The sequence below is a fragment of the Oryx dammah genome, unplaced genomic scaffold, assembly GCF_014754425.2.
Source record: "Oryx dammah isolate SB20612 unplaced genomic scaffold, SCBI_Odam_1.1 HiC_scaffold_25, whole genome shotgun sequence".
NCBI lineage: Eukaryota > Metazoa > Chordata > Mammalia > Artiodactyla > Bovidae > Oryx > Oryx dammah.
In genome coordinates, this window is record NW_024070209.1 from 103,495,621 (window position 1) to 103,506,024 (window position 10,404).

Here is a 10,404-nt window from a genome sequence, read left to right on the forward strand (position 1 = left end):
TTATGGCGAGCAATCCAGAGGGCAGGGGAGGGCACGCAGCAGATCGGAGGGGAACCAGGGGGACCACCCGCCCCGTCTCCAGCCTGCAGCCCGTCATATCCTGCAGCCCTGCCTCCCACCTGCTTCCTTTGAGCCCTGTGGTGACAAAGGAATTGAACCACCTCAGGCAGAGAGAGACCTCCCGCATCCGGATGGGCGCTCAGAATCCACCCGAGCGAGCGATCTGCCAGGCGGAGACGAAAGCGGCTCGGCTCTGAGAGGCACCCCTCTCACCCAAGACTCTTCGATGCTTGTCTCCAGTCCCAGCAGCCAGACAAGCCCGGGGAAGGGAGCTCAGATGCCCCGCCTCTGGCGTGGAGGGAAAAGGGAGGGTCTCGGAGCTTAGGGCCAGGGAGGGAGCGTCTCAGGATGTGGCTTCAGGACCTTAAGGGTCTAGAACCTTCCACCTCCCCAGGGGGCCTTGGAGGCATGAACACACTAAACCTCTCCAGCTGCCCTGAGCGCCGGGCACCGGGAACCAGACACCCATTGTGGCTGAAAGATGGGGAAGTCCATGCTGCATGCATGACCCTCCACCTTCACTCGGCCAAACCCGGCAGGAACACTTCTGCCGACCACAGCCAGCCCCACAAGGAGGAAACCAAAACCCAGGCCTTGGAACCCCTGCGTGAGGAGGGCCAGCCGGGTGAGTCCAGCCCAGGACTGCGTGGCCGGGCCGGCGACTCGGCGACTCGGAGCCACAGCCAAGAGGGCTGCACTGGCCCCTCACCCGGGGGCCGGGGTCGAGGGTCACCCACAAGCTCCGCACCGTGCCTGCACCCTACCCCTGATGGCATCCTACGCGTGTGAGACAAATACGACCATGAGGCAGATGTGGAGGAAGCCTGGAGAAGTATGCACAGTGTGTCTCAGAGGGAGGCGGGCAAAGGCAGGGCTGGGAGGGACGGGGAGGCGTGCGGAGCAGAGAAACGTCTGGAATCAAAACCTGCCCACCTGCGAGGGGACTGCAGTCAGGCGACGCACCCCCTCGCACGCTGCCCTGCCGCCCCCTTCGTTCCAGCACGCACGCCTCCTGCTGCAGCCTCGAAGCCCCAGCAGAGCGGATGAACTGGTCTGGAGGCAGTGTGGGGACATCTCAAAAACCCTCTGACAGCAGATGACAGCAAAGTGCCCGACCCGGCAGAGATGACAACGAGGCTTCAGGGAAAGGTCGGGTGGGGGCCCATCCCTGGAAAGGCCTGGAAGCCACCGAGCCCACGGCGGGATGGGAGGCCAGGCGGCTGGCGGCCGCACTCCCGCCCGCCCGGACCCGCTCTCACTGGATACCACATCCGCAAGCTGCCTTTGTAACCAAAAGCACAAAACCAAACAAGCCAACACAAGCGTTTACAGCCTGAAGTTCAAACTGGCTCAAGGGGAAGAGGAGGAAGTGTGTTAAGATAAGTATTTTAATACTTATATAAACTCCGAAGTGATGACAGGTCCCACAAAACAGAGCGTGCATTCCCAGCAACACGCAAGCTTCCGAAGGTAGGGAGCTTCACATGGGGGCCGCCCCACGGGGTCCTGTCCCGGCCGGCGGGCACCCTGAGCACTGCCCCACCTCCATCTGGGTCCGCGTGCTTATTATTCTTGTTTATGTCTGGGATTCAGAAACTGAAACAGTCTGTGCGGCCACAGGATGCTGACCTCCGGAGAGTCCCCGGAAAGTGTGGCGCCTCAGAGGACTGAGAACACGGACGGAGCAGGGAGAGGGGGGTCGTCCAGGCTGAACTGGAAGCTTCCCTGGCTGGGGGGCGGTGGGAGGGTCCATCCCACCCAGGCCAAGAGCCAGCTCCCGACCCGGCACAGATGAGGTCTGTGGGGCACGCGTTGTCTGCGCCCCCGCCCCAACTGCCCTACTGGGTCGAGCTCAGGGGCTTCACCAGGGAGGAGCAGAGCCCCAGGCCACAAAGGGCCAGCCGCCCAGCGTGAGGGTGTGGAGCGGCAGGGCAGGGGCACCACCCACTGAGCGTCAAGGTGGAGCTGGGCAGCCGGCCGGCTCTGGGTTCAGGCATTGCACATCCCCCGCCTCCTCACCCACGGGGACCATGCCAAGGCTGTTTAGCTGGCAGAGACAGAGGAGCAAAGTGAAGGGCACTCTAGAGGCCAAGAGACCTGGGCGGCTGGGTGTCCCAGGGCCGTCTATCACCCCTCCATTCACGGGGCACAGCCGCCCAGCCCTGCACCTCACAGGGTCTCCCGAGGCCCAGGGAAAGTGCCATGGCCGGCCTGCCAGGGAGCAAAGTTTCTCGGGACAGGGCATGGCCAGGCAGCAGCCACCTGCCGGGGGCAGTGGGGGGTGCAGAGTGGGAACCCCCTACCCCTGCCTCCGCCCCCACTGAGCCCCACCCCTGCAGTAACCACCAACCTTGAGTTACCTGAAGGCATCTGGTTTCCCAGGGCAGTTCAGGCGCCACCTCCTCCATGAAGCCCTCCGTGGCCTCCCTGCCCCCAGGAACCTGAACATCCACATCGGCTGAGGACCAGCCCAGCCCCAAAGGACAGGACTGCAAGTACTGCGCCAGCCAGCCAAGAGCCGCTCAGAAGGAAGTGGCAGAGAGAACGGGTGAGATCCTTTCTGTTGGGCAGCCGGCCCCCGTCACCAGCAGGCGAAGGGGCAGGGTGCTGCCCACTGGCCTGGGTCCTCCACTTGGGCCCAGGGTCCTCCATGCCCCCCACACACACCACCTGGGGCAGGAGGGGGGTGGAAAACCCAGGGCCTTGGCTTCCCACAGGGGGCCATACCACCAAGGGGCCTTACAGCCGTCAGAGGCGAAGGGAGGCCAGGTGGATGGTGGAGGCCCTGCCCCGGGAGGCTGCCGGCGAGCCAGGGCCAGTGACCAGCCTGCGGGAGCAAGCTGGCCCCCTGGGCGTGGGGTGGAGGCACGGCGTTCGGAGGCTTCCCAGGCCTGGCGGGAGGCAGGTCCACATTTTCTCTCCAAATCCTCCCGACGGCCTGAGAGGCAGCCACAGTCAGCCCCGGTCCAAGCAGGGAGACCGAGGCCCGGCCAGCCAGTGGCACGCCATCGAGGCCCGGCCAGCCAGTGGCACGCCATCACAGGGTTCTCGCCGCAGCCAAGCGGCCAAGCGGGCGCCCCCTCCACAGCCGCTGCAGGCAGCTCAGCGGGCGGAGGGCGCAGAAGCCCAGGCCACACAGGCTCCGGGGACGCGGTGAGGTCATCGCCACCGCACTCAGCACAGTTTCCGGCACCAGGTGAGCCGGGAGGAAGCTTTGTTCCCTGGAGCAGTTCCTGCCTGAGCAGCCCGTGCCAAGGGCTCTGGATACAAATGGAGACATAATTGCAAACTGTGATGGGAACGGGGAGGGGAGGATCCCCGGGGACCACGACACCGGCGCAGGCAGGCGCAGGCTCTGGGAAGAGCTCTGAGCAGGTGAACCGCAGCCTGGCTCTCCCCAGCCTCCGGGCTAAGAGAGGTTTTCACGTTTTTAAATGGTTAGGAAAAAAAAAAATAGTTAATTCGTGACACATGAAAAGTATCCGAAATTCACATCTCCTTCTCCATGAAAACATTTCACGGGCGCACAGACCCCCACTCCTTCACAAATCACCCAGACCGCCTTCGCCAAATGAGGGCAGAGTCCAGTGTTGGCGAGGGGACCATCTGGCCCACGGGGTCCGGAATATTTACTACTTGGCCCTCGACAGACAGCATCTGCCAACTCCTGATCTGGGAAGACGGGCGGTGGTGGCCGGCTGGGCGCCAGGGCAGGAGCAGGACCCAAGGGGCAGTCAGGAGAGAGGTCCACCTGGGCGTCATCCCAGCAGCCCTGCCCTCGTCCTGGGAAACCTCAGCCGCAGGCACGGCCGGGACACAGGGACAGACGGCGGGGCCGGAGGGCACCTGGCTGTCCGCGAGGGGCCAGCCGCAGTCATGTGGAACCTCAGGGCCAGAAATGGCTCCAACGAGGCCCCAGAGTGGGGTCACCGTGTGGCTACCTGCCCTGGTCAGGCCCTGGGCCCAGGCACAGCTGAGTCCTCATTTCCAGCACTGACACGCCCCGCTTCCAGGCCCCAGGCCACAAACGGACACCATGGGTCACCCCTCAGCACAGCCTCCCACCCGGGACTCAGCAGTGCTGTCCCTGCCGGCCAGCGGTCACCCCAAAGCCGGGGGCTGTCATCTGCACCCACAGCACGAACAAACCACGTTCCCCCACCGCCAGCCCGTCCCCACCCACGACCAGGGCAGGGGACGCCCGCCAGCCTTCCCTGCCGACTCCAGACCCAAGCCTCAGCTCCTGCCCTCCCCTCCGACACACACACCCAAGCTGCAACGGCTCCTCCGGCCAGCAGGTCAGCGCCCGGGGGTCCCCCACCCCCGGCCTCTGCGCTCCCCTCCCCCACACCAGCCCGGGGGTACCCACTGGGTGCCCACGGACCCCGCCACCTGGAAATGCCAGTGCTCAGGAAATCTTCGGCATCACTCCCCTCAGGAGCCTTCCCAGGCATTTGTCCTAATCGCCCTCCTCGCATGAAATTTTAATACCACAGATGTACTGGGTATCTGCTCTTTTCTCTCGGTACATCTGCACTTGATGCGGGAAAAGAATATGCCTTCTCCATCCCCACAGATCTGATTTCTGGCCCCTTGGGCGTGGGTTACGCACAGTGTAGTCTTAGAATTAATGTGACGCAGCTCTCTTTACTTTTTTAATACGACCACCAGGAATTTTTTAAGAGATGGATGTGGCTCACATTTTTCTACTTGGCGGCACCGCTCCAGACAGAAAACAAATAGAAACGTGAATGCGTGTAGCCCTCTGTGTACACAAGACACACACACACACACACACACGTCTGTGTTTACTTGGAGCACACGCGCACACACTGCCCAGGTCTGAGCGCTAAGCGGAGGCAGGGACACCACAGCAGAGGTGTGTCTGCAGCCAGATCCCAGCTTCACACCCACCTCCACACCGCAGACCCGGGGCCCCTTACACCAACAGCTGGTTCCTGAGCTGGGACAAAATAAAATACAAGATGACCTCAAGTCTCTTGTGCTAGGAAGGCGACAGAGCTCAAAAAACGGTGGGAACGTGTCAAAAAGACACACAGAAGCAGCTTGAAGCAGCGGCCCCTGGTCCAGCCTGAGACCATCTGAGCATCAAAATGAAGAGTGATGGTGACTGACGGGAATCCGTGGAAGGGAAGAGGAAACCACAATCCGGAGCGGCAGAAAGAGAGCAAGGCAAGGCAATGGGAAGGGCAGAGACGGGGAGCAAGCACCTGCTCAACGCACCTCCCGGAGAACATTCGCGACCTACACGGGGAGACGGACACCGCGGCGTCGAAGGACTTCAAGCTGCCACCCCCAGCGAGAAACCCCGCACCCCTGCAAGACAGGATCCAGGGGGCACCGCGTGGCCGCTCCAGGTCCAAAGCCTGAATCCAACACGAGGAACCGGCGGTTGAACCCCAAGACAGGGACATTCCGCAACAAAGGGGAAGCTTCAAAAGCGGCAAGGTCGGGAAAATCAAGGTGAGGCGGAGCGGCCGTCCCGGCCCCCAGGTGGACCCTTGGCTGAAACGGGCATCTGTGGAGACTCGGGTCCAGATTCGGGTGGATTCGGTGGTGGCAGCCTCGCCACTGTCTTCTGGATCCGGGGAGCTGCGGAGGGGACCTCGTCTGTAGGAGACCTGTGGCGGTACAGGGCGCCAACAGCCTCTCACGAGTGTCAAAACAAGTTCAAAGTCAAAACAAAATCGGACTTAGCAGAAAAGGCTTCCTTGCTTCCCTGGGAACGGGCCCTTGTCTCCCTGCTCCCTGCCAGCCTGGGGGCCTCACCCCGAAACCTTGGGAACCGTGTCTCCCTGCCTGCGCTCAGGGACTCTCCGGACACTCAAAGGGCACTTCTCTATCCTCGGGCGCCTCAACGGACTGCTGCGCGTCCGGCTCGCCGAAAGCATCTCAGAGCGGGGACCAGGCGCCTGCCAGGCTGCGCTTGTTTCTCAAAGGAAGGCTCAGAATGACCCAGGAGCAAACGGGGGGACGGCTGTCAGAGGCCCAGAGACCCCTTGGGAGGGCTCACATCACACGGCCCTGGGGAGGGAGGGCAATCTAACCAACTCCAGGGTTTGGAAGGGTGAGCAGCGAGCGTGTCCTGAGGGATGCTTGTCACTGTAGCAAACCGTGGGCAGCGCAGGGTCAGAGGTTCACACCGGGACACAAGAGGCCAAGGGCCAGGCTCACAGCGCTATAGGACAGGAGGGAGTCAAATCAGAGCCGGCTTCCTAGAGGAGGTGGCTGCTAGACGCTCCCACAGGAAGACGCAGGCCAAAAGCAGGGGCGGTCTCCCAGCATGGGCCCAGCGCAGGCTTGGGGGCGGAGGAGGCAGAGGGGTTGGCACGAGGAAGGCTGGAGGTGTGGGTCAGGGGAAGCCCTCTCTGCTGGCCCTGCGGGCTGCCTCCCCAGCCTGTGTCTCTGAGCAGGAGGCTGGGCAGCTGGTCCCCAAAGGTCGAGACTGCAGACTAAAGGCAAGGGCTGGCTGCTGGCATCAGCAACCTCAGGACGCCATAACCCAAGCTGCTCGGAACACACACAATCTCGTATTCGGATCAGCAGATTGTGGCCATGCCTAATTAGTTTAATTAAACCCAAGGTGGCTGCCAGGCATTTTGGATTAAAAAAAAAAAATTAAAGCACACCCTGCCAGCTCCAGGAGGGCAGGACAAAGGAGCAACCTGGGGCTGCCTGAGAAGCCTTCCTCGTTCCTGGCTCTGTACACGGGAGACGCTCAGTAAGTGCACACGAGCGTCTTCAGGGCCAACAACCCAGCGGAGGTCCACTCCACTGCCCTGAGAATAGGACGTCACCTGTCACAGGAGAGGCCAGAGCAGCATTCTGGAACGAGGGGACTTCGGGCAGGCCTCTGGGCTGGCCGGGGCCATGGAGAGGCACACAGTGGCCACAGGGAGATGGGAAGGGCCCCGCCCACTGACCAGCAAAGTAGCCAGACCCCACAGGAAACAGGCAGGCACGCCCCGCCCCACCCGTGGAAATAGACACACACCAGGAACAAGCTGAGAAGCAGGCCCGGAGCACCCGTCAGAAAGCCAGGAAGAGGCCAGAGAAAAGGTTTCTGAAATCAGAATTTATTTAAACAGTCCTGAAAGGGAGGCCCAACCTCATGTTTCCGTTTCACCACCAGTTACCTGTGTGACCTGGGGCAAGTCTCTCGCCCTCTCTGAGATGTAGTTGTCTGATTTATGAAACAGGGGTGGGGACTTCCCCAGCAGCTCTCTGGTTAAGAACTCGCCCGCCAATGCAGGGCACTCGGGTTCGATCCCTGGTCGGGGAAGACCCCACTTGCCACAGAGCAACTAATCCCGTGCGCCTAGACCCCACGCCCCGAAACAAGAGAATCCCCTGCAGTGAGGTGAGGAGAGGGTCACGCACACACGCGTCACAACAAAGCAGCTGCTTGCTGCAGCCAGAGAAAGTCCACGCGCAGCAGCAAAGACCCAACGCACCCAAAAACATAGTAAGAAAGGAACAAGGGCGGCCTGTGCCTCCCAGGACGGGTAAGAAGGGGCAGCTGCGGTTTTCTCGGGATGCAATCACCACGGACCAGGAGGACCGCATCCTCTTCCCTCCTCCGTCTCGGGCATGGAAGCGCCCCAGACAGCAAAGAACAGCCACGCAGACAGACCCCACGTTCCTCTCCCAAACCCTGCACAGCCAGACGCGGCCCACAGAATGTTCTTTAAAACTGGGAAGACACAGACAGGGCTCCCCAGCTAGCCCAGGTTTACGGAGCACCCACAACCAACCCCGTGCCAGCCACAGACATACAAAAACCGGTATGGCCAGCTCCACCCTCCATGAGACGACAGGCAGGGGGGGCCAGCCATCAGCCACAAGGGGCCATGCCTGCCCAGGTCCAGGGAAGGCCGCTAACGTTCAGTCATCGCACAGCACTGAGGACGTTCTCCACCTTCCCTCGTGCAGCCCTCCATCAGGGCTGTAAGGTGGCCACTACTGCCGTCCCCACTACACAAATGGGGAAACTGAGGCCCTTAAAGCGGTCACTGGCAGCAGGCGACGGTGCCCACCTCACTAAGAGCATGTGGCCATGAAGACAGACACTCGCCCCTTCACCCAGGCTGCGGTGGGGGGTTCCAGGGACCCCAGGAAGTCTCTGCATTTCCAGCACTGGGGCTGAGCCAGCCACCTACCAGTGCCCAGCGGGGCGGGGGTGGGGGGGGCAGCTCCAAGACCCAGCCTTGGCTGTGCCCCTCTGCCAATCAGCTGGGGTGGGGGGTGGGCAGCCCTGCTGCTCACAGCCAGAGGCAGACACTCTGGGCCCAGCTCTGCCCCAGCAGCTCTGCCCCAGCAGCTCCTCCTCCCCTCAGTTCCTCCAGCCCTAAAACGGGTAAGTTCCTCCCAGCCCCCCAGGGAGAGGACTGGATCTGTAAGAGCACCCCGCAATCAGGGCACCCAGCCCCAGGACCTGGGGCTGCTCAGCACTGAGAGGGCCCGGGTCGGCGCTGGCTTCAGGGAGCTTGGGGCCCTCCCTGGGCCATGCGCCACCGTGGAGAGGGAGGGTGGCCCCCTGCCCCCTCAGGACTCCTCTTTGTCAGAGGCCACCCTATCCTCCTGGGGGATGGGGGGGTGCCCCCATCTCCTTGGAAACGCGGTCACAGCCAAAGGGCAGAGGGCATGCAGTCCAGCCTGGAAAAGCAGTGACTCATGCCATCCCTCCTCCCCACCTCACTTCGGATGTCACGCTTGTGAAGGGCCCTTGTCCCTCCAGGCTTGCCAAGGGTCGCAGAAGAGGGGCTCTGCTGCTGGCCTGCTGCGGGATGGCCCCCTCAGAGGTGCTGGGGTGGGGCTGAGGGGCCAGGAGAGCAGGAAGCAGCCTGCCCTCTGCTTAAGTCTTCACCAAGTTCCTTACAAGCCAGAGAGGCAGCTCCTGCCGGCCAAGCAGACATTTTCCTGTCTGCCTGCCGGGCAGCCACATGCGCCTCCGCCGCGACAAAGGCCACGCTCGAGGGTCCTGGGGAAGCCACGAGGGGCTCTGGTTCCCACCAAGTTGCACGACCCGGGGTCGCGGCGCTGCCTGCCCCCTCCCACGGGGGTCAGGAGGAGGCTGGGGCCGGCGAGGGGGCGGCGCCGGCCCACCCGCTCTCCCTGCCCGGCTAGGGCTCCCGGCTCCGCCGGCCCCTCCCGCCGCGCCCCGGGGCCCGCTGCCTGTCGTTTCGCCTTCCAGGGCGTCCAGCCACCAGGCGCAATGCCAAGGGACACTACGCCTGAGGAGGCCACCGGCGCGGCCGGATCTCTGGGGTCCGCAAGGGCCGGGACTCGCTGGGTCCCGACGCCAAGGCCCAAGAGGGAGGGCGGCGGTGGTGAGCGCCCCGCCGGGGCTCGATGTGCCCACATTCCCGGGAGGCGCGGACCCAGCAGCGGGCGCTCCCAGGCAGTGCCCGGAGGCGGCGGAGGCGCGCCCCGGGCTTGGGGGACTTTGGCTAACTTCGTGCCTCCAGGGATCGCCCCTCGAAGCAGCCGGCTCCAAAGCCCGGGGCGCGTCTACTCTCGGCTCCCCGTCCAGCCGCCCGCCGACGTCCCCGAGGCTGCTGCTGGGATCCGGGCCCCGGAGCCCCTCCCGGCGCGCCCGGCCCCTCACCTGGGACATTTGCGGCCGGAAGTTGACGTCCTTGAGGTCGATGGAGCCGGGGGAGAGGTTGTGCAGCAGCTGGCACAACAGGACGCCGTCGCGCAGCGCCTGGGCCAGGTCGAAGACCACGGCCGAGGGCCAGACGACGCGGTGGTTGGGCGGCAGGACCCTGCAGTCGATGAGCCAGCGGCCGCATTGCCGCCACTGCTCCATGGCGCCCGCGTCCGCCGGGCCGGCCAGCTCAGGGCCGCGCTCCGGCCAAAGTGCGGCGGCCGCGGGGCATCCCGCCCGCCCGCGCGGGGCTCGGCGGCCGGGGCGGGGCTTCGCGCGGGCGGCCCCGGGCCCCCAGCCGCGCCGCCGCGCGTCCCCTCCTCCTCCGCCTCCTCGGCTCCTCGCCCACGTGCGGTCGCGGGGCGGGCGCCGGGCAGCCGGCCGGGTCCCCCCTTCACACACGCAAGTCCCTCCAGGCCCCGGGCCGGGCTCCGCGCAGCCCACCGCCGCAGCGCCCCTCGATCCGCGCCGCCCGGCGCCTCATTCTGCGCTCGGGGCGCCCCGCGGCCGCCGCAGCTTCTGCCCCGCCCGAGACAAAGGCCCGGAGGGTCGCTCGCTCCGCGCGTCCGGGGCCTGGGCCGCCCTCGCCGCCGCCGCTTTGTTCGCCCCGCCTTCGAGTTCAGCGCGCGGTGCCCGGCGATCCGACTCTGCAGCTCGGCGGCTCCGGGGTGCAG

General features: G+C 64.4%; 1 protein-coding gene across 12 annotated transcripts in view; it reads right to left on the reverse strand.

Moving 5' to 3' along the window:
* The window catches only part of VAV2 (vav guanine nucleotide exchange factor 2), a 171,752-nt gene extending 161,786 nt beyond the window's left edge, over positions 1-9,966 (reverse strand). For 8 of the 12 annotated variants that reach the window (XM_040225568.1, XM_040225567.1, XM_040225564.1 and 5 more), the window contains exon 1: positions 9,689-9,964. In XM_040225568.1, the coding sequence (XP_040081502.1) occupies positions 9,689-9,892 (204 nt within the window). In that variant the 5' untranslated portion in view covers positions 9,893-9,964. Of the gene's footprint in view, positions 1-9,688 lie in introns of all 12 variants that reach the window. The other 4 variants (XM_040225563.1, XM_040225561.1, XM_040225572.1 and 1 more) reach the window with 4 other exon arrangements.
* Positions 9,967-10,404: the final 438 nt, after the last annotated feature.